At 41.8% G+C, this 27454-nt stretch overlaps 2 protein-coding genes across 6 annotated transcripts in view; one reads left to right on the forward strand and one right to left on the reverse strand.

The window, feature by feature from the left end:
• Positions 1 to 24801, reverse strand: xpo1b (exportin 1 (CRM1 homolog, yeast) b). 4 transcript variants are annotated; one of them, XM_085297617.1, is made up of 25 exons: positions 24399 to 24801; positions 22824 to 22955; positions 22498 to 22599; positions 18415 to 18487; positions 17003 to 17064; positions 14829 to 14873; positions 12979 to 13160; positions 9862 to 9910; positions 9633 to 9752; positions 9376 to 9504; positions 9128 to 9286; positions 8811 to 9008; positions 8183 to 8321; positions 6897 to 7078; positions 6608 to 6764; positions 6329 to 6492; positions 6082 to 6216; positions 5811 to 5994; positions 5017 to 5123; positions 4394 to 4588; positions 3611 to 3779; positions 3210 to 3344; positions 2562 to 2721; positions 2386 to 2482; positions 1 to 1447 (listed from the first exon to the last, which is right to left on the reverse strand). In XM_085297617.1, the coding sequence occupies exons 2-25, from the start codon at positions 22947 to 22949 to the stop codon at positions 1301 to 1303; spliced, it is 3216 nt and encodes a 1071-aa protein (XP_085153743.1). In that variant the 5' UTR covers positions 22950 to 22955; positions 24399 to 24801; the 3' UTR covers positions 1 to 1300. The 4 variants fall into 4 exon arrangements, with proteins under 4 accessions (XP_085153743.1, XP_085153744.1, XP_085153745.1 ...); XM_085297618.1 differs by lacking the exon at positions 24399 to 24801 and adding an exon at positions 23129 to 23974; XM_085297619.1 differs by lacking the exon at positions 24399 to 24801 and adding an exon at positions 17544 to 17592 and having other exon boundaries at positions 22824 to 22862.
• Positions 23918 to 27454, forward strand: part of LOC146561496 (uncharacterized) — a 13782-nt gene continuing 10245 nt past the window's right edge. The window contains exon 1 of one of the 2 annotated variants that reach the window (XM_085297628.1): positions 23918 to 24106. The gene's annotated coding sequence lies outside the window, so the exon portion shown is untranslated. The remainder of the gene's footprint in view (positions 24107 to 27454) is intronic. The other variant, XM_085297627.1, reaches the window with a different exon arrangement.

Consider the following 27454-nt stretch of genomic DNA (forward strand, 5'->3'; position numbering starts at 1 on the left):
GGATTATAAAATTCTCACCTTTAATCAGTTCAAAAAGTTCACAACAAATGTAACACCTTGAGAAGGGAAATCTGCCATTAGAGATTGGATGCTTATTTGGATTTATACATTCTTCCTAATTAAACTCACTGGCAATTCATTTACTCTCTGGACAAAAAAAAAAAAAAAAAAGCCTTTATTTGGACAAAACTCAAACAGTTACAAATGAAAAATGCAAAAATACAAAATTAAATGTAAACCCAGGTTTATTTCTCATTTTGCTCTAAAGGTAGTGTCTTGAAGCACTACTGCATGGTAAACAATCTAAATTAGTACAATTCAAAATCAAAAGCCATCTGAGTTAAACAGGAGTTGTTATAAAGATGCAACCAACCAAAGAGCCCATAAATACCTCCGCCACTTCCTTAAAACATCCCATTAATGAAGGCTCACAAATGAGCAACAATCCTCTTAGAGGAAAACAAAACGCTGATGTCGACTAGGCGACAGCACACACGCGCACACACCCACAACAAAAAGAAATAACAGAATAAGAGGAAAAAAAAAAATGTTCCCATGGTATTAAAGATGCTATACAATTGGGATGATATGCACATATTCGCTTTTGCTTTCCCTGAAAAACCTCACGCTGGCAGCAGCAGCTCAGTTTTTTGGGTGAAGCAGAAAGTCATGAGCAACAAGATGCTGCTGCACGAGCAGCGTCTCTCAGCCTTCATTCATTTTCCATTAGATTCACATTCTCCCACAATGCCGTGGGGCACCAAACAAGCGGTGCGTGCGCCTCTAAAAGACCACTTTCTGTCACAACACGGGTCTAGAAGCTTCTATGCCAACTCAACACATGGGCCGATTTTCACAACACCCCCGCCCTCCCCTGCCCACACCGGGTGTAGAATAGATCTATATATAAACAAAGAGATGGGAAAGAGGGAAGAACTAGGAAACAGAACCAGGGAAGTGACGGAAACTGATCCAAAACAACATGGTTAACTTGTCCTAATCGTTATAACTTCATCTTGCAGGTCTGAGAAGGGCCAGAGACCAACAGAACGTAAGCTAGATTAACAGTTTTGGAAAGTTATTACACAAAAAGTCTCCATAGAAAACGCAGATCATGTAAAAAGGACCACAGGGTGATGCGGTAATCATTTACAGAGTATTGGCATTATTTTGGTCAACAAACATCCAATGGGATGGCCCACGGCCTCCCACCACACTCAAGTGCCTCTCTTGGGTTTTGTTGTGTTTGCTGTGGTTAGGGTTAAGTTTGGAGTACTGTACAGTTAGACTGAGCAGGCGCTCAGTCACACATCTCCTCTGGGATCTCGTGAGGATTCAGGATGCCGGGCACCGACATCTGGATCTTGTGTTTCTCCTCCTGGGCCTGTCGGAGTGAAGCCTCCCTCTCCTCCAGAAAAAGGTCCGAGGTGTCCTCACCTGCAAACTCCTGAACAGCGACACAATCACAGAAAGCTGCTGTTAGCTACAAGGTTTGAAAGCCATGCTGCTTTTCTACCACAGCGACCGAGATCCTAATTTTTACTGTTAGACTGCTCAATTAACTGCAACACTACTAAACCCCCATTTGGGAGTGAGGGATCAAATACTCACTATGGGTGCTGGTAATTGAACTCACTCTTCCAAATGATGGACTTTTATTTGTAACAGGGTTAGCATGCACATGCTTTTTAATAAAAAGTCATTTAAAAGCATGTATTAGGCTCATTTCCAGCATTTCTACATTTTTATATTCTTAGAAATTTGCATGAGCCGTTCAGCTCACGTTCCCTTTCTTTGAGATAACTTCCTTCTGATTGGCTGCTGCTCACAAACAAAAGATCTGATCGGCTGATTGGTTGGGCTTCTTGGGATGCCCATCATTCAGATATTCCCTTTCATTTCTTTTCGCCCTCTTAGACAAAAAACAAACAAAAAACCCAACATGCTTGACCTCAGCAATTGGTTTAACAGTATTTGATTTACTGACATAATTACCACCTAAATGTCAACTTCAGTGCACAAAAATAAACAACAAAAAATAATTATAAATAATAAATAAATAATAATAATCAGACCAATCAGGACACATGACACAACATTGAATGTTTCCAACAGCACCCACAAAGCTTCCATAAAGTCATGGCCGCCTGACCATGAAGTGGCAGGAAAATGTTATTTGTGGAAACAACAGCTAAGCAGTTAGCTATGTAGTCAGTGATAAGGAGAGACAAAGCTTCCATAGAGGGACAGGCTCCATGTGCTTCAGCTCAAATACACAACTGAGATACACTCAGTCTCACAACTTACACTTTGTGTACCTCCTCAACACTGAAAGGAATACTTAATACACCTCCAATCAAAGTTGCTACAGTCTGACGAGCTCACCTTTATCTGGACGAGGAAGTCCCTCAGATGCTCCTTGAAGGCAGGAATGTCCTGGTTTAAGCTGAACAGCCCTGTCACAAACACCTTCACCTGAGCACTGACAGACAAAACACACACACACACGTAAGCATCGACTGAAAAACAGACTCACTTATATGCGTAATGTTCACACTCACTCCTGCAGGTGGGGGAAGGCAGTCTTAAGCAGGTTGGCCACATATTCCTGGATGAACACCTGGTTGGTGGTGGGGCTGGCGGGGTTCAGCGCTGCAGTGATCTTCCCCTCCTCCACCAGGTTGAACATGTAGGCCAGGATGGACGCGTGCATCGTCAGGCCTGCAGCGCACACACACACACACACACACACACACACACACACACAGAAAATGAATCCATCGTCTTTCCCTAATTCCCTCGTCTTTGTAAAGCCACGTTCAAATTGATTTAGTTCTCTGGGGGAGGTGTTAATATTACCTGGCCTGGTTTAGTGACTTTAATCCAGTTCAGATAATGAATGTGTCTTTTTAAAAATGTTTTTGATCCCATCACCAGGAAGATTCAACACTACAATCAACTCCTAAATAAATCAGTACTGAGTAATGTGTGATCTTTTAAGCAAGAAGTCACTTCCATTTTTCAAACTAGTGCCTTTAAAAGGTTGTACTGAACTACTACAGCCTTACTGTGATCTGAGCCAATGATTTTAACATAAACATGTTCATCTGACCTGCACAGCAGACGCCAACATTTTTTGAAAGTATAAATATCATTTGGACGACTGCAGATTCAAACAACTGAACGGCATCAATTGTGTGTGAGCTCACCAGCAGTGTGCGATGTGTCAGTGACCACAGAGAAAATGTGCTGCAGGATATCGCAGAAATACGTCTGGTAGAAACTTTGAGCGGCTGCCTCCTCCTGGGCCACATTCTGCAGCAAGGTGTACAGAATCTGCAGACCTGAGCAGCGACAAGACACAAAACAACACAAAATTATAGTTGCACATCCTTCGAAGACCACAGCAGTTTATTGTTAACAGCCGGGTTGCACAGTGATGTCGCTGTTCTGATGCACGTCTGTTTCAGTGTGAAAAGGATCACAGTGCACCTTCATGTCACGTTTCTGCCTGTGGATCCCACAGTGGGTTTTCCCATTATCAGTATTTAAGATGTTGTTGGTCAATAAGAGCATAAACACCTTAGTGTACTCATCTCTGAGCCCTTACCAGTGTCAGCCACGTTCCTCATGGTGTGCTTAAAGGCCCAGATGATGGAGTCCAGCACTAGTTTGAACTGGGCTGGAGGGATGGCAAGGAATGCGGGGAAGCAGTGTGAGTTTACAGCTTGGAGCAGGTAGAAGAAGTGGGTCCTGTGCTCTGGATACTCCTCAAAGTTCTGGTACAAACATACAAACAGATGATGAAAAATTTAAATCTACAAACCAAGTTATATCATAATGCTACACATGAAATAACGTATCAGCAGTCTAACTTAAATCTGGCCTCACACTGCTGCAGGTTTTTAGTTTTTGAGAGGCACCTGATGGGTCCCAGTTGTATTTTGGAGTGGAAACAGAGGCTCAGGTCAGAGTAAACAACAGCTGAAGCCGACTGAATTTAAGATTTTCATTTTTTTTCCTGCAGAACACAAGCACTTAACTGATAGTGACTAAAACCAATGCAGTGCTGCAGTTAAATAGATTTTTTGTTTTCTATCAACAATGATGACGTGCATGAATGTAATTATCCGCCCAGTGATTTACACACTGCAGTGAAGGCCGCATGGTAGATTGCTTATCCCAATGCAAATGAAAGCTGCTGATTTGATGACTGAGGTGTTTACTCACTACTCTCAGTAATAAAAGAGCTGCTGATAACTACGAACAGTTGAACAGACGGCCGGCCACTTGATAAACAGAAAGACAAAGACTGCTGTCTCGGTCACGTGTGCAGGAAAGATTTAAAAACAAATATCCACATATGATGCGTCAGCGGCTCACTGGGTCGTACCTTGTTGATCATGTTTAGAGTGCACTCAAAGACGGCATCAAAGATCTGGGGTATCTCGCTGGTGATGTGCCCCCCCAGCTTGTTGACAATAGTTGCCATGGTGCTGAGGACTTCAGGCTCACGGGCGGCAGGGACATTGCGTTGGTAGTCAATGAGGACGGCATCCAGCAGGGGGGGAACAAAGTTCTCACCAACCTGAAACAACAACAACAAGAGGCGTCAGCAAAGAAAGCTTTGAGTGACGCACAAAAACCTGAGCAGACATGCTTTAAATAAAACTATGAAAGGTGACCAACCCCTCAGTACAGTGACAAACTGTGAATATTAAAGGGTTGTGCAGATGCAAACACAGGGGGGGGCAGAAAAGTCTGCCGCAGGGGAACACAATCTTTGTGTCTGATCTAAAAATACCGATTGGATTGTTCGAAAGCTGTTCCACAGTCAGCTGTTCCACTGGCTGCTACAGTAGGAGTAACTCAGGAGGACACAAGAGTGTAAATATATCACTTCTGATATCATCAGCATTTTTAGTACAGCAGCTTTCTTCCTTCATTCTTTGTCAACATAAAGCCCCAACTGGGTTTGTCTCCTTCAGCAGTGACATATGTGAGCGCCTTTCTCACCATCTGTGGGTCGTTTGATCGGCTGACCCAGCCTGAGATCAGCTTCAGAGTCTCCCGTTTCACTGTTCTCATACTCCGGATCAGTGGCTGCTTTGTCACCATCTCACCTGCAACACAGACATTAGCAGAACATGCGACTTCTTAATGAGGATGGGAAAAAACAAAACAACAAAAGTCTCACACATAGCAGCTGGGTCTAAATGTGTAGCTCTCGCTAAACTTAATGTGCACTGCACACCTCTCAAATCTCAGCTTTTTGTGCCAATGAAACCCATCCCATGTTACATAACACATATCTCACACGTGGAATTACCTTAATTACTGTAATGCAAAAAAAAAAAAACGAGAGAAAAGACTTTGTAGCTGACTAAGAGCCCACTTGGAACAGAAGTCTGCTAGAAAAATGGCTGGAATGAAGAAGTATGATATAATTACAGATCATTAAATATTATACTAGCGTTGCACCCATTTATCAGCTAAACACTGGCCCCTATTCTTCTCGATGACTGGTATCAGCAAATAAGACGTCAATTATCTGAAACAGTGGCTGATATTCATCTCATCTACCACACTGACTTAACCCTGATTGGAGTGTGATGAACACTATAAAAGTAAAACAAACAGTATAAACCTCTGAAAATCAACTCAGTTTGTGTGCTGCTTACAGAACAGCTATAACCTCACTGCTCTGACAGCAGCATGACAGTAAGCATGTTTACAACCATCTGTCTGCAGTGACCACCATGCAACTGTGACAGTCTGCTGCACGATGAAAACAAATGTGCCGGTCTTACCGTTTGTCTGAATGGCAGCAGAGATGTTCTCGCTGAGGCACTTGTACACGTTGAGCATGTCAAGGTAAATCCGTCCCAGCTGGATAACAAAGGGGTGTCCCACTGCCTTGCAGGCCCTGACATTGGTCTTAAGAATGCTGCCCAGCTGTTTGACGGTTTCTGGGTCCTTCAAGATGTCCACGTTCTCATGGACGGAAGAGGAGCAGAAGAGCCATTAACAAACAGCTTGTGTGTCTCTGAAATGTGAATAAACGGTGATACACCATCTTACCTTGGTGGCCTGCTGGATGATACTGTCCCACACTTGATTGGGCAGCAGCATATATTTCTCTATCAGGTGCTCCTGAACAGCCTGGTCGGTCTGTGCCCCGATCATGTACCCTACTGCCTCATAAAACGTGTGCACCTGTGCGTACACACAAACAAACAAAACAGTCAGCACGGACACTCAACTGGGCAAATAAGAGACAGCTGTGCCTCTCTCTGATGGATTTCTGTGGGTAAGAACACTTAATGACCTGCTGAGGCTGAAGGTCACAGATGATCGTGTTAATGTTGTTGAGGATCTCATCGATGAAGGGCATCACCTCTCCCACCTGCACCTGGATAAAGTGGCGCCGACACTTCTGGGCAATCTTAATGAAGGTGTCGCACGCCATGTCCTGAACTCCATCATGGGTCTCTGTGAGGGCAGGACAGAAAAATAAAAATGCATTAGAGCTGTATCCATCTATTCATCCATCTGCCTGAAATAGATGCAAAGAGGGAGTTCAACAAATAAAAATACTCCAGCTCACCATGCATGAACTCAAAGAGCTTGTTCACAACAGTTTTGAGGAACTTCCAGTGGGCTCTAAGAAAACGAGGGTACTGGCCAACAATGTACATGATGTTAGAGGCGATGATGGCCTTGTTGTCTTTTCCTCGCTTCTGCTCACAGAGACCCAGCAGATCCTGAAGCAAACACCAAAGGATTCACTTAGGCTTAATGTTAAACCTTATGGGTGAGACAATAATTAATATGAGGCGTAAGCATGAGTGAGGGACTGCTGTCACCTAAACCTAAATACACAGACACATCAATACCTTAATGACAGTAACAAGGAACCTCTTCTCATCCTCCTCGTGCATAGCCCCACTGATGGATCCAATGGCCCAGCACAGTGTGTTGAGGTTCTTCCAGGACCATTCAGTACCATTTACCTGGTTGTGAAGCTTCTCTGTCATTATGCGTTCTGTGTCCGCATAATCCAAGTGAGTCAGGTACACTGCAGGACAGTAGAGGAAATGTGTATCAGAGTACAGTACAGTTTCTGCTAAATTAAGAGTTAAAACTAGAGACACAGTTCAGAACCAAGACAGAGAGAGAGATAAAAACAACAAAAAAAGAAAGAAACATATATGAGAAGAAATGGCGGAATGAATTTTCCCTAAAAAACACTGACGCCTGTGTGATGAGTGACACTGATCAAGCCAATTTAGTCAAATGTAAATTTATAGTCAGTCAGTTCTACAGTCAAAGCTAAAGCTTTCCCTACATCCATCCATTATTCAAACAGCTTATCCTTCTGCCAGTCTACGAGTTTCCAATCGATCTAACCTGCATTTCTTTGGATCTGTGGGGGAAAACCAGAGCACCCGGACGAAATCCACGCAGACGCACAGAAAGGCCCCAGCCAGCCGGCAGTGCTAACCACTGAGCCATGGTGCCGCCCGATTCTCCTACAATATTTAAATATTACAGTGGTGCTGAGAACAACTCGCCTAACCTGTTGGAGGATGTGTCTGATCAGTAAATACAAATCCAGCTGCTGAAGCCACTGGATGGATGCATTAATTAAGATCTATTCAAAAATATGACTTCTTGTGGTTATGATCAGTTAAACACTGCTTCTTAAGACAAGTGGCCTAGAAAAAAAGAGAGTTTAAAGCTTGATTTACAGTCCTGTGTTGAATCCCTGCAGAGCCTACGCTGCAGTAGCATCGTCATCATTTGCATTTGTACTTGAGCGCTGCTGAGTTGCACTGGTCTGCTATCACCAGGGTAAACTGAGACAATCACATTCACTTCAAGCTAATAGTATCATACCACTGCTACATCGAAATGCAAGAAAAAGAACCCCCCCCCCCCCAAAAAAGAATTCAGAAGCGATCGAGCCTTTACACAGATTATTCGAGCTTTAAAACAAGAAACCAGCATGTACCTGCATTAGCAAAATCTTATTTTGCTAATCATTATACCTCGTTTACACAGGATTTTACTAGCAAGCGGAGACACAACTGCTGCAGCGTAGATTATGCTGCAGATTTAACACAGTACTATAAATCAAGCTTAAGGATATAAAATATTAGAAGCTATCATTAAGTCATACCAAGGGTCTCCCTCATATTCTTGTAGAGATTGATGGAATCTGTGTCCTTCATGAACTCCCTGACCACCTCCCCCTGATCATTCTCCACCACCAGGACCTCCTCTGGCTTGGCCATCCGACTTACCATCAGCAGACGCACCTGTTACTCCAGATAAAAAAAACCTGTCAGCAAGTACACAAATCAAAACACCTGCCTTTCACACACACAGGAAAATATAGCTTAGCTTGTGTTCTCATAAATGTAAAAGGACGATACAAGTGGTTTGTCTCCTGGTTATAGTCACATTTCACACATATGGAATGTAAAATATCATTAAGTAGAAAAAAAATGTTTGTATTACTTTAGTAGCTGCTGATTTTTAGTAATACTGTAACCAGCATCTCTTTTGGCAGCTCTGAAGCAGCCACCTGTCGCTGGCCTGAGCCAAGTCTTTCTAGTATGACTGCGAGCTGAGACGCTTCAGGTTCCACAAACTGGAAACACTTCAGCAACCTCTGTGTCATCTTCACTATAAACGTAAGACATGCTTCTTAAAGAAGAGTCTGCATTTATAAACTCAACTTCAATCATGGGGCTCTGCGATCATGTATGTGGTATGAATAAATACCATCTTGTTCTAAGAGGTACCTTGGAGAGAACGGGTAGATAGAGCTGTCTGCGTGGAGGCACATCAAAGTGCTGGTTGCCAGACAGCAGAGGGGACGTGGATGTGGAAAAGGGACTCTCTCTGTAGAGCTCAGCGGCCAAGTGATTCCAATACTCCAGGCAGATTTTGAAGATCTCAGTCTCTTCCACCTCTGACACCAGCAGCATGTAGTGGAGGGCCTGAAGGAGAACCAGGGGAGTTGCAATGTAACGTGAACATGTTAGCTAATTACCATAATCTTCTCCTGTGCAGCCTATGTAGAGCAACAACAAAATACAGAATACCGTGCTTCCCTTACCTCCATTAATGTCTCTCTGAGGTTGAGCCTCTTCTCAATGAGTTGCCCGTGCTCTTTAAGGAAAGTACACAGGAACAGACTGAGGTTCTGGATGAAGTTTTGCTCGTCATCTTTCCCGTTGGCGTAGGCCAGCCGAATGTTGGTGTTCAGAGGCAGCATCTGAACAGATTAGAGTTAAAATTCATCTTAGAGTCTCAAACCGAGCAACGTGTCAGTGTGGCTTTGTCAGATGTCACCGGGTAACCCACCTGTTTGAGCTGACACATGGTCAGCGTGAAGAGGGTAACAAACTGCTCCTCGTACTGGCTGACACTCACGCCCGCAATCTCTGTCAGGCACTTCAACGTCACGTTGCGAAACATTGGCACGTTCAAGAACTGTTTAAAATAAAAATATATATATGTTAAATATCCATTATAAATCGATTTTATGCACATCATCGAATATTTTAAATAATCACACAAATCTGCATCTTTGTGTGTTGTGTGCGTCTTTGCGGCCGCACCTTATACACCAATGTGCTGATCAGTTTGGTTTCAAAGATGTATCCCAGAGGAATCCAGTTGAGAAAACGCAGAAGTGTCTCCAGGGTGGCATGGACCAGGGGGGCATTCTGGGAATTCTCCTGAGGTGCACACAGCAACACAATCAGTAAAATCAGCTGAAGAACAAACACTGGTGTGTAACCGATGATAAAAAGAATGTACGATACAAGGAAAAAAATGAATGCATACCATAACAAACTGACACAGCTGGAATATCTGGGAGAATTCATTGCACATGCTGAAAGAAAACAAACAACATGTTAAACAGCATCTGACACTGATAATGAAAGACAAATCTGAAAGTTTCATGTACAACCTGTGCCCTGAAACAATGTAAATAACCGTGGTTCGTTTCTTTTGATCACTTTATGTCTGTTCATGTTTGGTTTCAAACCAACATCGTTTCAAAGGTTTTGCTGCACTGACAGCAGCTAACAAGTTGACACCTACTCAAGTAACACCGCCCTCTCTTATCCCGCTCTCTCCAGTGTTACACTCCACCCATCTCATGCAGCAGTTTTCACACATGAACTTTGGGCCAGTTCAGGAGAGTCTAGTTAATATTTCTCACATTTGTCCTTCCTCACATGTAGCACACAATGGGACATGGTCTGCTTCAGACACAGTTGCACCACTGGAAAAACACTGTAGTTTAGTGGAGGGTGCTGCCTAGACAGACTGTGTAGGAGGTACCACACACGATGCCCAACTGGCCAATAGTAAATGCACTGGGTGATGTTGGGTGACTTCCAGAAAAACTCAGGGAACCAGACCATGTAAGAAAATGGCTACACTCTGACGTCTGGTGACAGCAGAACAGGGACGTTTTGAGAAAATACATTACAGGCTTTAAGATGGCATTAAAATAAAGTGAGAGCATATAAAAGGAAGGAAATAAAAGATGGTTTTAATATTCTATCAATGTCTTTTCCTTTGGCGTTTGTGTGTATCATATGACACGGTATTCCTGGGTAGCAGTGTATTAAATGTTTAGTCAGATTTAGTAGTTTACAGCTTGTTTAGTTATACTAGACTTGGTAAATTCAACTGCACCGAGTCTAAACATAATAAGCCTCATTTGTCATTGAATGTAGTTCCAAACAGTCAATCGGGATGACCTTCTTTAGTCATCTGAAGAGAAAAAAAACCCCCAAAACATCTAAAATCTAAAATGACTTCAGCCCCAGTGGACATATTTCGGATTCTTTGGATGAGGAAACAATAAAACATGAAGCTCCCAATCACGCGAGCTTCATGTTTCAGGAACGGCCTCCCTGATCTGAACCCGAGTGGTGTTTTGTTATTGGACTTCTGTGCAAATCACAGTTTGCCCATAACAAACACCTTGTTCGAACATAAGAGTGTCCATAAGTGCATGTGGCACACGAGGTCACTGAGGCAGTTAAACAACTCCTTGGTGGCAGAGCCCCTGGTGTTGATGAGGTCCGCCCAGAGTTCCTGAAGGCTCTGGACTTTGTAGGTCTGTCCTGGTTGACACGCCTCTACAATGTTGCGTGGAGATCAGGGGCAGTACCACTGGACTGGCAGACCAGGGTGGTGGTCCCCATTTTTAAGAAGGGGGACCGGAGGGTGTGTTCCAACTACAGGGGGATCACACTCCTCAGCCTCCCTGGGAAAATCTATACCAGGGTGCTGGAGAGGAGAGTTCGTCTGCTAGTCGAACCTCAGATACAGGAGGAACAATGCGGTTTTCGTCCTGGTCGCGGAACACTGGACCAGCTCTTTATCCTCTCAAGGATACTTGAGGCGCATGGAAGTTTGTCCAACCAGTCTACATGTGTTTTGTGGACTTGGAGAAGGAATACCTCCTGTGGGAGGTACTACGGGAGTATGGGGTGTCTGGCCCATTGCTACGGGCCATTCGATCCTTATACGATTATTGCCAGCAATAAGTCGGACTCGTTCCCGGTGGGTGATGGGCTCCGCCAGGGCTGCCCTTTGTCACCGATTCTGTTCATAATTTTTATGGACAGGATTTCTAGGCGCAGCCAAGTGGCGGAGGGCTTTCACTTCGGTGGCCTCAGAATCTCATCTCTGCTTTTCGCGGATGATGTGGTTCTGTTGGCTTCATCAGGTGGTGGCCTCCAGCCCGCACTGGAACGTTTCGCAGCCGAGTGTGAAGCAGCAGGAATGAGGATCAGCACCTCCAAATCTGAGGCCATGATTCTCAGCCGGAAAAGGGTGGAGTGCCCACTCCGGGTTGGGGATGAGTTCCTGCCCCAAATGGAGGAGTTAAAGTATCTCGGGGTCTTGTTGATGTGATGGGAGCCAGAGATCGACAGGCGGATTGGTGCTGCGGCGACAGTGATGCGGACGCTGCACCGGTCCGTCGTGGTGAAGAGAGAGCTGAACGTAAAAGCAAAGCTCTCAATTTACTGGTCGATCTACGTCCCTATCCTCACCTACGGCCACGAGCCGTGGGTAGTGACCGAAAGAACGAGATTGCGGATACAAGCAGCGGAAATGAGCTTCCTCCGAAGGGTGGCTGGCGTCTCCCTTAGAGATAAGGTGAGAAGTTCAGCCATCCGGGAGAGGCTCAGAGTAGAACCGCTGCTCCTCCACATTGAAAGGAGCCAGCTGAGGTGGTTCGGATATTTGACAAGGAAGCCACCTGGGTGAGGTGTTCCGGACATGTCCCAGCGGGAGGAGGCCCGGGGCAGACCCAAGACACGCTGGAGAGATTATATCTCTCGGCTGGCCTGGGAACGCCTTGGTGTTCCCCCGGATAAGCTAGAGGAGGTGGCTGGGGAGAGGGAGGTCTGGGCTTCTCTGCTCAAGCTGCTGCCTCCGGGGCCGGGCCCCGGAGGCAGCAGAAGAAGATGGATGGATGGATGGATGGCTATTAAACATCAACAACAGTCAACTGTGCTAAACAATCAACCCACATCTTTAGATATGAGGAATATTCATAAAAAAAAAATATCTATGTTTATTTGATCTGTGTTTTTTTTCCCCCCATAGCAGAATTTTCAGGCAAGTACACAACTGCATATTAATAATATAAAAGAAACTGTATAACAACCTTATTGCCCTGACATTACTGATTGATAACATGGAGCCACATTTCATCTTAAAGTGAAATCCATTTTCAAATGCCAGCACAAAGACATCGTGTTTCATGAGCCTCTGAAATAATGTGGCAACACAAAGTTGCAGGACTGAACTCTTTAAAAAGTTGATTTGATTGATTTCGGTGTGAACCTTCTATAGAAAAGCTTTCCTATGCTAAGGTATGTTGGGGGTAATGATCAAAGACATTTTGGCATCCATGCTCTCAAAACTGACCTGTCTTTTAGGTGTTTGGCCTTGACCTGGGTCATTTGGCCACTAGAGAAGTCAAACACCTCCTCGCTGAGCAGCTTCAGAATGACCATGTTGTTCTGACAGAGGCTCTCGCTGGTACGACTCGCCCCCACAATGTCACTGATGAAGGTGGGCCAGTGCTTGGGCCACTCCTGCTTCAGGATCTGCAGACGTAGAGGACACAGACATGTTAGTGAGAGATGGCACACACTGAGAAGAATGTGTAATCTGAAGAAAAAAACGAGATCAAACTGCAACTCCCCATCAGTCTCAAGTCAAAAACATTTCTTTTACAAGCATCCCGTAGTGAAGAAAATGCCATTTTTGTTAAACTCCATACTTAATTGTCCATATTGAACATAACCATTTTAACCAGCCTCCTGACGATGAACGTGGAATCTGGAGCTCTTCAGCCCCTCCAGGCCAAAACAACGTTAGCTCAAATGACGTAAACGGTGACTCATTCTCACTGGCATTAATGCAAAGTCACTTGTAAAGTCAGTGAACCAATCTCTGCCTCTCGCTCCCTCACTCACACATTCATCAAACGCAAAAACATGGGAAAAATGTCACGTTGCACATTTAGAAGCACTAAGGTCTAAGTTGTTGGTCTCATGGTCCTGATATTTCTACAACTGCATTTACAGATTTCAGTGCCTTGCTGAATTAAGGATACTGCCATCAACAGCTCCATGATGATTTCCACTTTGCCAGTTTTTAACTAATTTGTATGTTTCCATACAGACACATACATCCATTTTTCTGCCACACTCTTCGAGATGATATCCTTTATTATCACAAGATCACAGTCACTTTCTAAGCATCGTTTGCCTCAGCTGAGACATTCAAGTAGTACTGATGTCCCTTTTTAATGACACTGATGTTTTTTGAGCCAGATCTACCAATTAAGAGTGACATCTTCAGGTTAAAAAGAACCACTGCAAAAGAGAAGCACTGAGGCAACAACAACATAAGGTTCAAACCCAGCGTTTTTAGATTTACTGCTTCATATGACGACACCCAGAATTTTACCATTTAGGAGTCGATAATGGTCAATAATACACACCCACTTGTTTATTAGACATTAACAAAGCACTGTGTCTTTGGTAGCAAGAACCACTTTGCTCATGGACCTGTAACCTGGTCTCCAGTGAAAATTATGACATTTGCTGTGTTATCTTTACTGTATATACTGCTCTGAATCAGGCTGTATAGTACATATCATAGTACTCTGTGACTCAGTGGCTCTACCATGCTCCAGGCAATGAGTACAACACACGTAGCTAGCTAAGTGAATCTCTGCTCTGATGTACGCTACTGCTGTCAGAGTGAATAGCTTCTTGGAAACTGTTTGCTGACACTTTCTTTATCCCTCTCCACTATTCACCCACATGAACGCTGAGGGTTAGGAAAACATCACAGTTATAAACACAATGAAGTGTTTCTCAGTGTTACTGAGGCTCTGTAAAGATAATACTGATAGATTTAAAAGAAAAGTAACGCACACTTTATTATTTACAGTGTAACCAATACTATATGTTTGATATAGTTAGATATTTAACAGGTCTGAAATGAAAACAAAATCTGTGGCTGAAAGTGCACAATCAAATCCTTTGTTTTAACAATTCTTGGATTCTCTGATATTGTTTTGCAAATAGAAAACATTTACCACATGCAGCTCAGACACATCTAAGCGCACGCACGCACGCACACAGACAATAGACAGGCCACATTTTTCATTCAGTAAACTAACAGTAACAACGCAAAATGAAGAGAAAACATCCCCCACAAAGGACTGAGTAGGTCCAAAAACGAACCCAAGCAACTCTTACCTGAACAAGGATCATGTTCAGCTTGCCAATGTACACCTTCTCTTTCTAAAAAGAAATAAAAAGAAGTAAGTCAAGGAACACGTTTCAGTTACACAACCATATCCTTTAAACACATCATGAAAAGGTAAGGTATAACAAGAGAAAATGTATGAACATGTTGATGTTTGACATTTTATATAAAATTAGTAAAGGCTGGGTTTCACCCACGAGATAAAGTCACAGGTGTTTGTAACAGAAATGTCGAGGCTGGTCATGTGTATTTGAAAGTAAACACCAAGAATTGAATTTATCCTACAATTATAACCTGCAGTAAAGTAAGCCAGACACAAATAGTCATTTCTATAATGGAGAGTTATGGTTTTTAAAGCTCACTGAAATTATTCTTTTTGAGTGCTCTTTTGGAAAATCCCCTCACAAAACCTCTAGTCTGGTGTATCTGGTTGGTTTAATAACCTTAATAAACTTGGTAAATATATCATGTTTTGTAGAGTTACATACTTGAGAATGATGCAAACACCTGAAACACGGCTGGAAAGTTGCTTGCTCAGCAGGAAGTTAAATACTAACTAGACATCATTTTGTTGTAGGTGGCATCTGCACTCCTTCATTTTTATGTTGTCTTCTTCTCCTCAGCTAACCTCTTGTTAAAGCAAACAAGTATTTAACAGTGTTCACCGTCTGGCTCTTCTGACTTCACATTTAAAATCATTTAAGGAACATTTACAAAGCACAAATCCTTTCCATTAATCAAATCTAAAACAAAATTTTACATTTTCCTTTACCTTTCAATTTACCCCCCTTTCTTGCTGTTTTTATAACAGCAATACAACCACCAAGAAAAATCAAGCTTCATTGGACTTAAAAACCTTAAAGCTAGGCCAGCATGTCATATTTTCATGTATCAATCTCTGTACTTATGAGAAAAACACTGCATTCTCCTAATGAACACCAGAAAAGCTTGCTGTCAGTTTAAATTTAAAACATTTTACAACTCCAGCCTTTTAACTGCTTGAGTGCTCACAATGGCTGAAACAGTGAGAAAAGCTGCTGAAGTCACCATAGTTGTTCTGAATTACACAGCACTCTTAGCAGCTTAAGTCATGGCTGCCCTACTAACCTGCCTGTTTAAAGTGCTGCTGCAATAAAACATGGACACAAATAACGAGAGAGGGAACAAGAGGCTGTTTGTGCAAAATTTTTTTAACATCGACGAGGTTATAAATTGTTATAAATTGTTTTTAAAGTGAATCTTCTAATATGTCTGACTTTTCCTTGAACCACAGGGAGGTTGTGTAAAATGTACACTTTAATCATTTAAACCCTTTGCTGAACTGCAAATAATAAGAGCCATATTAAACACCAGCATTTTATGTTTTATTATGATTTATAATATATACCCATTTAAAATTTCCCAGTGACATGCTTCCAAAATCCTGGAAACGTGGACTAAACTCTTTACAAAAGAAACTCAAACAATCAAACAAGAATCTGGTGGAACTTCTTTGCCTTTAAGCTAATTTGTAACATTACTGAGTACAAAAAACGCACCGCAGGCAGGATCTCTCCAACTTTACGATGGGGAGGGTCTCACCACCTTGTTCTTGACTGAATGGGCAAATTGCCCAATTGTAAAGAACCCGGGAGCAATTAAAAGATTCACAGAATCCAGACAAATCTCTGCACATAAGCGATAAGACTCCAATGTTTAACAGCCATGGACTTTGGGTCCTCAGACAGCACTGCACTGCTGTAGAAATTACTATGAATACAGTTCATCAATGCATTCACAAACACAAATAAAATGTTATTTAAAGAAGAACAAAAAGCTCTTCTCCAGACCTGAGCTCGTTTAAGGCAGACTGATGGGAAGTGGAAAATTATCCTGTGATCTGAATCAAAATGGGAAATTGTTCGTGGACACATGGGCACATCCCAGACCTGTGACCCACTCAAAACATCTGGGGCGTTATGGACACAAAGATGTGACACGGGCAGTCCTGAACTACTGACTATTTGAAATCCAGTCACGAGAATGGGAAACCAAATTCTCCAACTCTTACGGGGTGTTTCTAACAGAAGAGGTTTTGCAACAAAGTAGGAACTGTTTTTGTTGTTCCATCTCGTACTATTACCCCAAGAATACAACCTATTTATAAAATATAAAGTTTACTCACCTCTACACTTGATGCATCAGATGAAGTCTTGATAATGAGCCCAACAACATACTTTTTTATACCTGGCAAATACACAGAGAATATCAGAAGATGTCCGTTAGCATGCACCAATAAAAATGTGTTCATCAGCAGTTGCCTGGAGCACATTAGTCAGTAACCCTAACACAATCTGCGGGCTCATAACTAGCTGAATCTGCCAATCATATCCCACATTTGTACTGTAGAAAAAAAAAAGGTGTGGTTCTCCATATACACACACTGTTGCAAAGCCAGTTTATAAACACGTGGACGTGAGCAGCAACTGCCACTGAACTTTCACAGGACAAAACCCTTTGGTCGGTTCAGTGGAAGTTCCATTTTCCCCCACGTGTTTTCACAGACATTCAAGATTGTCAAAGTGAGCAGAGCATCTTTAAAATGCGTTTTCAGCTCCCTCGCATTTCTCTCTAGACTGCAGCTGACTACGAAAATGTGTGTTTTGGTGTGGTGAGAGGAGCCGAAAACAAGGCAATACTCTGACACAAGGGGGGAAAAGACATACTTGCCAGTCGCCCTGCACTGGGTTTGCCACTTGAACAAAATTCAGGCATCTACGGTCAGAAGCAGGTAAGTCTTAGGTCAATGAAAAAATTAATTTTGAGCAAAATTATAGAAGAATGGAGGGAGGCAGAATCATCTGATTTGCACATGATTATCAAATTTATTTCATTATCACTGCTTTTTCCTCTGAAATGTTTTTCTAAATAAATTCTGTTCCACTGTGTTGAGACCTCTGCTATGTGCTAATGCTGATGTGTCCAATTGACAATTAGGCAATAATTAAAGGCTGAACATTAAGAACCTATAGCCATATACTGATAACACTGCAACACTTTATATAGGTTCATACGCACATTTACCTTGTCAACAACTTCGTGTAACGTTTAAAATTATCAATAAACATTTTGAAAATATAACTGACAGCAATTACCGCACTCCATTAACCCATCCCTCATTCCTCCCTGGGTACAATGTGGAAAAACTGGCTCAAAGCAACACACACAATGTGTCATTGATTTTAGAAACAACAACATATCCCATCAGAATAATGTAAGGCTAGACAACAGTAACAACGTATCTACTTTGTTTCCTCTCAAAAAATTTCCCTCACAAAGCATTAAAAACAAAATAGTGCTGGGGTGTTTTCCTTGTTTCCTCTCTAAAACTACTGCTCAAATGCAGAATCCAACCTTTCTGAGTAGCCAGTTCGAGTCAGTCGAGCAGAAAACAAACCAGCATGCTTAGTGGGGGAATACTCCTCAACATGGCAACCACACGTCACATTTACAAAGAAAAAAACTAAACAAAAACAAAACACACTAACACCATGGGAATAAATGTTTCAGGAATTTTTCCACAAAAGAAACTTTTACCTTCACACTGATTCCTGGGAAGAATCTTCCATCTGGTTTTGATAACCGTTTCCAGAATTTGGAGAGCATAGTACTGTAACACGCAAGGAAGAAGCAGCATTAGGACAAAGCTGTTATGACAGCATCCAACAATAAGAAGTGCCCACCTTTAATCCAAAAACAGTATGAAGTGGACCAGTCTGCAATAACTTGCATTTCTAAACTAGATTGCACTGAACCACATTTCATGCAGATTTTGTAGTGTGCAACACTTTCAACTTTCTTTTTTTTTTTTAAAAATATAGATATATATATATATTTGTACAAGCAGCATTATGCTGGAACACTGCAGAAGCCCTGCTGTTATTCTCAGCATCACACCAGACACAAAAAAAAGGAGAAAAAAGAAAGAAAGAAAAAAGGCAACCCATTAACCAGCTTTGTCACAGATTGCTTCAAAAGGGAGTCAAATGGCCTAGAAGACACAACAAGGTTTAAACGCCTCTATCTAGGCTACATGGACCTTTGTAGGGTTGGGCATCGAGAACTGTTTTTAAAGGACAATTTGTTCAAGTGCAATATTGCTACAGGTTTCTTTTGTCCCTTAAACTGATTGTGCTTTAAGACCCCTTAAAGCAAATTCTGAGCCCACTGTGCTTCAGTCTACATTAAAGGTGGAGCATGCATCATACAAGTACCCACCACAGGAGTCTGTGGGATGTTCTGGGGCAACTGGACAACTGTACAGGTTTCCACTGCAGAACTCATATTACCTTTCTGACTGTTGTTCTTTTCAGGGAGGAAAACCCGCTGTGGGGTCGATAGGACCGGATATCCTAAAAATATAACCAGCGTTTCTGCTGCCAACTAGCAAGAGCAACATTTTAGTTAGAGCCTGACCAAAAAATTAGATATTGGACAATAGCCCTCTTTTCTCCACCTCAGACACACAAAATATAAAAATCAAATTTATTTTCTGCTCAGATCAGCTGGTTGTTGTGTTTGCCAACAGGGAGGCTGCAGCGCACCCACTGGTGGGCAACATGTTTGAAGGGTGTTTCTCTCACCTCATTTTCTTTTAGTTTTTACATTTTCATTCATCAAAGGATACTGACACATCGGAAAATGGGTCATATCAGCCAATCGCTACAGTGAAATAAAACAGAGGTTCAATATAAGCTCATACATACTGAGGAAGAATTTATGGATATATACTTTGTGGCTATTTTTCATACCTGTTAAAAGTGTCACAACAATGCCAACATTAACAACCATCAAACCTTGAGAACTCCTCGATACTAACAGTCTGTGTAAACACAGTGACTGTCTAGGTTGCTCACAATTCTACATAACCACTCTTTCACTAAAGGCATGCCATTTTCTCAGGTTCACAACTCTGTCATTACTTGTATGAAGTCAATCTGTTTTTTCTCTAGTTCCTGCAATTAAAAAAAGACAAAAGGAACAAAACCCAACCAACAAATAAGCAGTTTTAGCTGAAAATGCTGCAGATATCAAATATATACAGACACACATTTATTTGACACTTTTTGTAATACCAAAGGTTTGTCTCTGTTCCTATGAAAAATATAATTACAGCTCATGCAATAACTTGCCAGAACTACCTCATAACATTGTAAGTTCCTTCAGACTGACAATCCATCAAACTCAGTTGCATTTTTCAAACTGTATCTCGTGGATCAAATTTCACTGTGGCCCTCCAACAGAGACATACATTTTTTCGCTTATTTTAAAGCAGAGATTTTTTTTGGGACTGAAAGCCCTTTAAAATTGCAGTATTTTCAACATCTGAATTTTTTTTTTTCCCCAGACGCAGCATGTTCACAAAAAGCTAAAGCCACAGATCGCTATGAAATTCAAAATTGTTATCCCCACTGACAAATCACAAAACTTTGCCTTTAAAGGTCGTTTCTTTATAATAACCAGAATTTAAGGAAGTGAAGCACCAACCTAGCTACAAAAAAAGAAAAGAAAATAACAACAGTATCATGTTGTCGATACCCAACCCTAAACTCTAGTCCATTTTCTTTACAATGCTTCATTTCTAACTTAAATTCAACTTTACCTGGTGTGTCATAAAGAACAGCAGGACCACCACAGATTACACTAATTTAAATCACTTACTTGTGAAGCATAAAGAAATAAAAATATAATTTGTTAATCCAAGTTAGTTTATGATCTGATGTTACTTCAGCTGACTGTTTCAACTGTAGGGATCATCACTTGAGACCATGAGTCAATAAATTAAAAAAAAAAAAAAAAAAAAGAAAAAGAAGAAGAAGAAGAAGAAGAAGAAGAAGAAGAAGAAGAAGAAGAAGAAAAAAATAGTAAGAAATGACTTGTATTACAGGATGTTATTAAAGCAAGATTAACAGTGTGCTACGGACAATGGATGCTGGAAGATTAAAGGTGAAAGCTCCTTATAACAAGCTGACTGTACACCACTCGCAGGTGTCACCTGGAGCGCTGCATTAAATTCTGCCGTGTTTTATTTCACCTTTAATTACTGGACTACACAAACCACCGCGCAAGGTAAGAAGAGAGAAATTACAAGTAGGAAACTGCGAAATGCCTTGCAACATTTCAGCTCACAGAGGTGCATCTTAAGAAGAGGCCATGACGAGAGAACTCAGCTGTACCGTTTAAAAAAAAAAAAAGAAAGAAAAAAGGAAAAGAAAAAAGGAAAAGCATGAGAGCGAGGTGGGAACAGTGCCATGATCCCTACAGTTGAAATTAAATCTTTTCGTGTCTCTTTACAATAGATCCTACTGACTGCAGCCTGCACCCACCCTCTGTCCAATGAAACAGATGCAATAAAAACGGATGAACAGAATTCAGTCAAAGGGAATTTAAAAAGGGTAGACCTTGTGGAGGCCTGCCGTCAAAGCCTAGCTGTGTCATGATGCACAGGATGACACACCCCTTCTCTTCCTATTACAAGCCATAAACATAATGGAACATTGTGATTAATATCAAAAAGTCACAACTTGAAATCATGACAATTTCAAATATAGCTACTGTAGTTAATTAAAAAACAAACAAACAAACAAAAAAAGGCAGACACCCAAAGTGCTTTGAAACTGGGCATTTTTCAAACTTATCACTGAAGATAGAATGCAGGATTCGAGAGGTGTTTACCTTGTTTCCTCAATTATCCCTATTTATTTGGCAAATTTATGAATTTTAAAGTGATATTGATACATCAAGAACTCAGATTAGTATTGAATGTCAGTATTAAAAGCAGTCTTACAAGCAAGCAAAAATAAATAAAATACAAATGAAAAACAAGTATCAACATTACTTTGAGGAAGTTGTGTATGATTTGCACTTCAATTAATTCATACCATGTAAATATTATTCTTTGATTATGGATATGTACTGGCTTTAACAGCACAATTCATCTGTAAATCTTTGACATCTGAATGGTTACAAAGTCAAACGTTTACCATTCACAACTGGTTGCTTAACTAGCGGTACCACCATGCAGAAGCAGCACAACATACACTTGCAAACAGATGTCCTAGAAACACACAAGACCCAAATCTTTAAATAGTTACCAAGATTCATTCGGTTTTCTTAAATCAAAAAAACATACAACCACATAAGCAGAAATGCCAAATACACTTTACATCTATGTAAATGTTAATTATTAGCAGGTGTGGAAAGTTACTTTAACCATCTTTCATAACCCTTTATATTACCACACAAACAGGATTGGCATGCATGGAGTTTTATGATAGTTGTATTTAGAGAAGTACGTTTTAATAATACAACAGTAAGATGACAGAAAGCCTCCATTGTTTGTCTGCTAGGTTCAGATCCAACAGAATTCAGAAGGACAGGGGTCCTGCATAGCTCAGCAGTTAGGGCATGAGACAAACACTGCAAGTGCATAAAGGCTGCTTCCAACAAAAAGATCCACTACAAAGTATCTTTTATATAAATGAAAGCATGGTATAGGCTAACCACTGTGACGTAGGGTGAAGCTTTTATGTTGTTTTGTGTGCTGGCTAAAAATACTTCTTCCTCAAAGTACATGCAAGTTTCCTTTCAACAGCATTTTGCAGGTAAGAGTTAACTTACTTTGGTGTTCATGTTCTGGGAGAACTCAAGGATGGTATCCACTCTCGTCCAGGCATCTGGGTGCTCTTTTAAGTGTGTCAACACTTCTTGTGCCATTCTTTGCTGTAAATCGATGAGGATAACACTTTAGAATTAACACTGAGGTGATATGAAAAGAATTGCAAGGAAAATGCAACAGTAAAGTCAACATTGTCTGTCTTACAAAAAGTCAATGTGTTACTCTCAGGTGAATGTAAAGTGGAACTTAAAAGAAGAAATTTACAAGCAGCTTCTTTCAGATATGGTGTAGAGATAGAGAGTGAGAGAGAGAGAAAAGGATAACATACCTGTGGTCCTACCCCATGATACAGACAGTTCACCACATTATCCAGCAGATTGATATCCAGTTTCTGGTTGAAGTCCAGCAGCTGCTGTGCTGCATGGTCTGCTAACATTGTCATAACTGCTGGCATAGAGCTCTGCAACAAGGACAGGGGGCGGGGGTCATGAGTGCACAGAACGCATTTAACAGACAAAGTCATGTGAACTGTGTGTTTAGAAACCATTCTTAACAGCTGACCGTGTAACAAACATCTGCTAGACCAACCACTGAGATGTCATTTTAAGATATTAGGCTCATGGTGTCACATGCCTGTCATGTTCAAAAAGTACAGGAAAGCTCCTGGTTCCTTTGCTGGACTCCGTTTAGGAAACTTCAAACTGGCTGAAAATGCTGGACATAGTACTCTGGTTTACACCAGGAGCCCAGGGACTCGAGCAGCAAAAGCCAAAATAACTTAAAATCAATCTCAGTATAATTCCAAACCTTTTATTAGAGAAAGAGAGTTACAGCGCCACGTTATCTTTAAAAAAACAGGCCAGTATTGATCCGTAAACAGATGAGTGCACTATTCAGAAAGCCGAAGTCAATGACACTGCGCTTTTGCTTTAAACAAACAACTTAACAGCTGACTCAGACACAGTTACAAGCAGGCTTTTAATCCGTCCGTGGTGCCTGCGTTGTTTCACTAACCAAGCACTCATTTCTACAACTGCATTAGTATCATTAAATGAGCCACGTGCCGCATATACTATCCGACGTCACGTTGTTTACGTCTGTAAAACACCGAGCACACCGCGAATGACTGGCAGCAACAGTTAAAAAAACAACAAACGCATCTTACAACCACGTCTACCTAGTAGCATCACCCGCTAATTTTAAAAAAAAAAGAGAGAGAGAGAGCACAAGCGCGTCTCCCGCACACATTAACCAGCCACTAGGATTCACCCCACACATGTGCTCCCTCACTTCTCACTCCAACCACTCCCACCGAGGATACCAGGGACGGAGGGTGCTCATAAATAAATTTTACTCGCTGTGTCGTCACCGCTGTTTAGAGAAGTTAGCGCTTCTTGCTGCGACTCTACTCCAAAGACTAGAAACGATTATGGGCCATTTTCCGGTACAGTACGGTAAAGTTAATACTGACGCCGTTTAGCACCTAGCAACATCAACTCGACATCCGCTCGCATCACGTACACGAGTGATGCTGCCTCGGTGGGAGAGGCGCGGATTTAATCTCACGCAGTTTGGTGCTCGTCTGCAGCGTCGCACGTAACGTCAAAAGAGGTAGTCTGATTATGCGTTTAGTTCAGTAAAGTTACAACACTTTCTCTGACAGCCAGCGTTAGCTTATTTTTAAGTGGCAAATGCTAGCAAGCGGACAGCCGATGGCTATTTGGTTATCCCCACTGATGCCATTGCATTCTGAATTAGCATGTCGTTACATGAGCTTAAAGGCAAATTACAAGATAACACAGGTTAATGTGCACACCAAGATGCATTTTATTCTCTATAAAGGGTAAAGCCAAGACACGTTAATCACAGCATGGCAGGTTCGTACTTCACCCCAGTTACCTACCTAATATCCGAGGCTCTGACTGAAAAGAGTGGCGTTTGCCAAAAAAAAAAGCTACTAGGTACTTTGAGTACTTCAGAGTATCTGATGATTACAAAAGATTTCCTATCTCTGCAGCGTTGACTATCTCCAGCTCCAGTAGTGAATGATGTCTGGCTGGTAAGAACCACTGATGTGGATTCCAAAACTACTATCACAGTAGACCTAACAATCTGTTACTCCGATACATTTTACGAAACTAAGTAAACCTTGATTCACTAATTTATTCTTTACTCTAATAATTTTCCAGCAGGGTGGTATAGAGGTTGTGTGCCTGCGCCTCCTCTCTTCTCTCCTCTCAAGCAACTAACTCGCAACCGGTTGAAACCGGTTCAGACTGGGAGATTCCATCTCGGTTTAGTTTTCAGCCGATGGCGCCGCGTAAAGTTTGGACTTAGGTTACGCCCAGGCCGCGCTGTGATTGGCTGTGTCTCTGGCGAAGACTTCCTACTTGGCGTCCCATTGAAGGATCGGCCTGTCAGTTTATTTCAATTCGCACAAGCGCCCACGCGACTACTCCGCCCGGAGAGAAAAAGAGGGCAGACTCCCTTGCAGAATGGACTTCTACACGACTCCGTTTTACAGAATGGCGAATAACTTCTCGACCCGACTTTTGTGTCAAAACTGAGCTTTAACATAAACATTTCAATTATTTGAGCAATTACAAGAAATAACTGGAGCGCGAGCGTGCAGCACGCGGAGCAAAAGTAATGGCGTTTGATGTTTGTTATCCATTTAAGCCTCTCTGTGGAAGTTTTGCTATTTTGAAGCCAAATATAGCCAGAAGGCAGAGTGCCTAGTTCATGCAGGTAGCCTGTTGGTTTGAATGATGTGATAAACCGCAACTACCATTCATTTTGCCTGTTGCTCGTAAGCTGGTAATTTTCCACCAGCCACGAGTGGGCGTGGTTACATGATCATGAACGCACGGGGTTAGAAAAACGACCTGGAGCAGAATTTGTTTCCCCGAATGGGTAACGCTACCAAAGTGAACGGGGGACATTATGTGTATATATATATATATATATATAGTGTCAGCAGCAGCCGGACGGTAAATGCAGAAACGCTGTCTTGTATTTTCCTATTTGAGCGCCATATATTCAATGCACCGCTGTCAATGGAGGACGCAAACGTGACAGCGTTTTTTTTCCCTCCTCTGTGGTCACGTGGTCCAGCGCGCTACTTGATGGAAAAATACTGGATTTGGTGTGTAGCGGAGACAGTACACAGCCCAGTAAAGTCATTCTGAGAGGATATTTCGAAGGGCGTTTTGAATGTTTACCCAGCAACACTATCTACCGCTCATTCTTTATGTTTCTTAGAAACCTGTAAGACTCGCTTTTTATTATTATTATTATGATGATGATGTCAAAGTAGTCAGAGGTGGGAAGTAATATCTATTTTTAAAGTCCAAGTCGGACTGAGATGCACGTCAGTCAGTGAAATTGCGCAAACTGCAAGAAAATCCATTACCAGTCGGGTTGTTTCAGAGTTGCACGCTGCTCATGAGAAGCGTACGTGTTATGTTATAGTGCATGTCATGATGATACACTACAAGGGGAACTGACTGCACACAACTTGCAGTGTAATGTCAAAGCTATTCGTATTAATGAAAAGTTTTTTTTCTTTTTGCATATTTTCCATGTCGAAAATAAGTTGTGTTATTTCACCTGTTCTGCCAGTGTGCCAATGGCGTCCCAGTGTCCTTGGATCAGCCTCACACCTCAGACAGTTGGCCTATATCCGAGCCTTTGTTATTAACAAACAAGATTTCAAAGCCTATTATCTATGTGTGGAGTCATGCACGCCATTTGCTTTGCCCTCCGTCCTGTCACAGAGTGCCTGACCCTCAGGAGGACAGGATGTGCACATTTCTAGATACAAACAGGTCATCCTGCTTTTTGGGAATGTAATAGACTAGGCAAAGCTATCTGAAGTCCAATTTATATTATGTGTAAGGTAAGACATATTAACATTGGGATATGCTTTAACTGTGGTGGCTTATCATTTACATATAGTGCATGCACATAGTTGTCCACCCTTGTGAGTTTGACAGTTGTAATATATATATGCAAACAAATAAGTAAGTATGATAGACTGCTATTTTTAATGCCCAACAGGAAAGTGTAAGTGCAAATCAACAAACCTCCAAGTAGGTGTGTGACCTCTGCAGGAAAAAGTGTCAGGTACAATTTATAGCGAAGCCTCAGATATTGAAAAATGGATCTAAACCCATACCACAGCTGAAGGCTGATTTTTTTTTTTTTTTTTTTTCCCATAAAGCCAGAAAAGCTTTTTTTAAACATCAGCCGTGTCTTCACTGTAGGGTCCACCAGTGCCCTTATCATAGAAAGTAGGCCACACTGTTTAAAGTTTATGTCACTCTGATATCATTAAAAATAGATGTAGTACTATGAAAATCCTCATCGTGTCATTCATTTTCCCACCCTACACGAGCCCAGCTGCCCGCAGGGCCTCACTGTCCACACAAATGAGGTTCTCTGGTAGAGCGGTGCTGGAATTTATTTTCAAACATGTGTGAAGTTTGGAGGTAACCAAGCTCGATCAGGCACAGGCTGGTTAAAGCTTGTTCTCTCTGGCTGGAGCCTAGTAGGCCATTTACATATATTATCGTTGCACCACACTAGTGGGCTGACCTCTATGTGGCAATCAACTTAAAAAAAAAAACATATTGAAAGTTGTTGTGCTGGCTCATACTCCTCTTGTCCCAGTGCCCGAATGGTCAGCTTTGGCATGCAGGTCTATGATAGGAAAAGGAGAAATGAAAAGTGGTGCATAATTTCAGGGTATTATTGCGCACTGATTCCAGTGTGACAGAAAAAGTCAACTTGTTGTCAACTCTGTGGGCTGTTTAAACAATACGTTTTACTTGCTTGTACCAGCTGCTGGTCGGTACAGGAAACTAATCTGTGCTACAGAGAATAAAAACACTCATTGTTTTTTGATTAGCCTCTGACTCTAGCCCATGTTAAAGTCAGGACCTTATAAACAATTAATAG

The sequence above is a fragment of the Mchenga conophoros genome, linkage group LG13 (genome assembly GCF_057382185.1).
Source record: "Mchenga conophoros isolate Kocher_MC1m ecotype Shallow Benthic linkage group LG13, M_conophoros_male_GT1.1, whole genome shotgun sequence".
In the NCBI taxonomy this organism is placed as follows: domain Eukaryota; kingdom Metazoa; phylum Chordata; class Actinopteri; order Cichliformes; family Cichlidae; genus Mchenga; species Mchenga conophoros.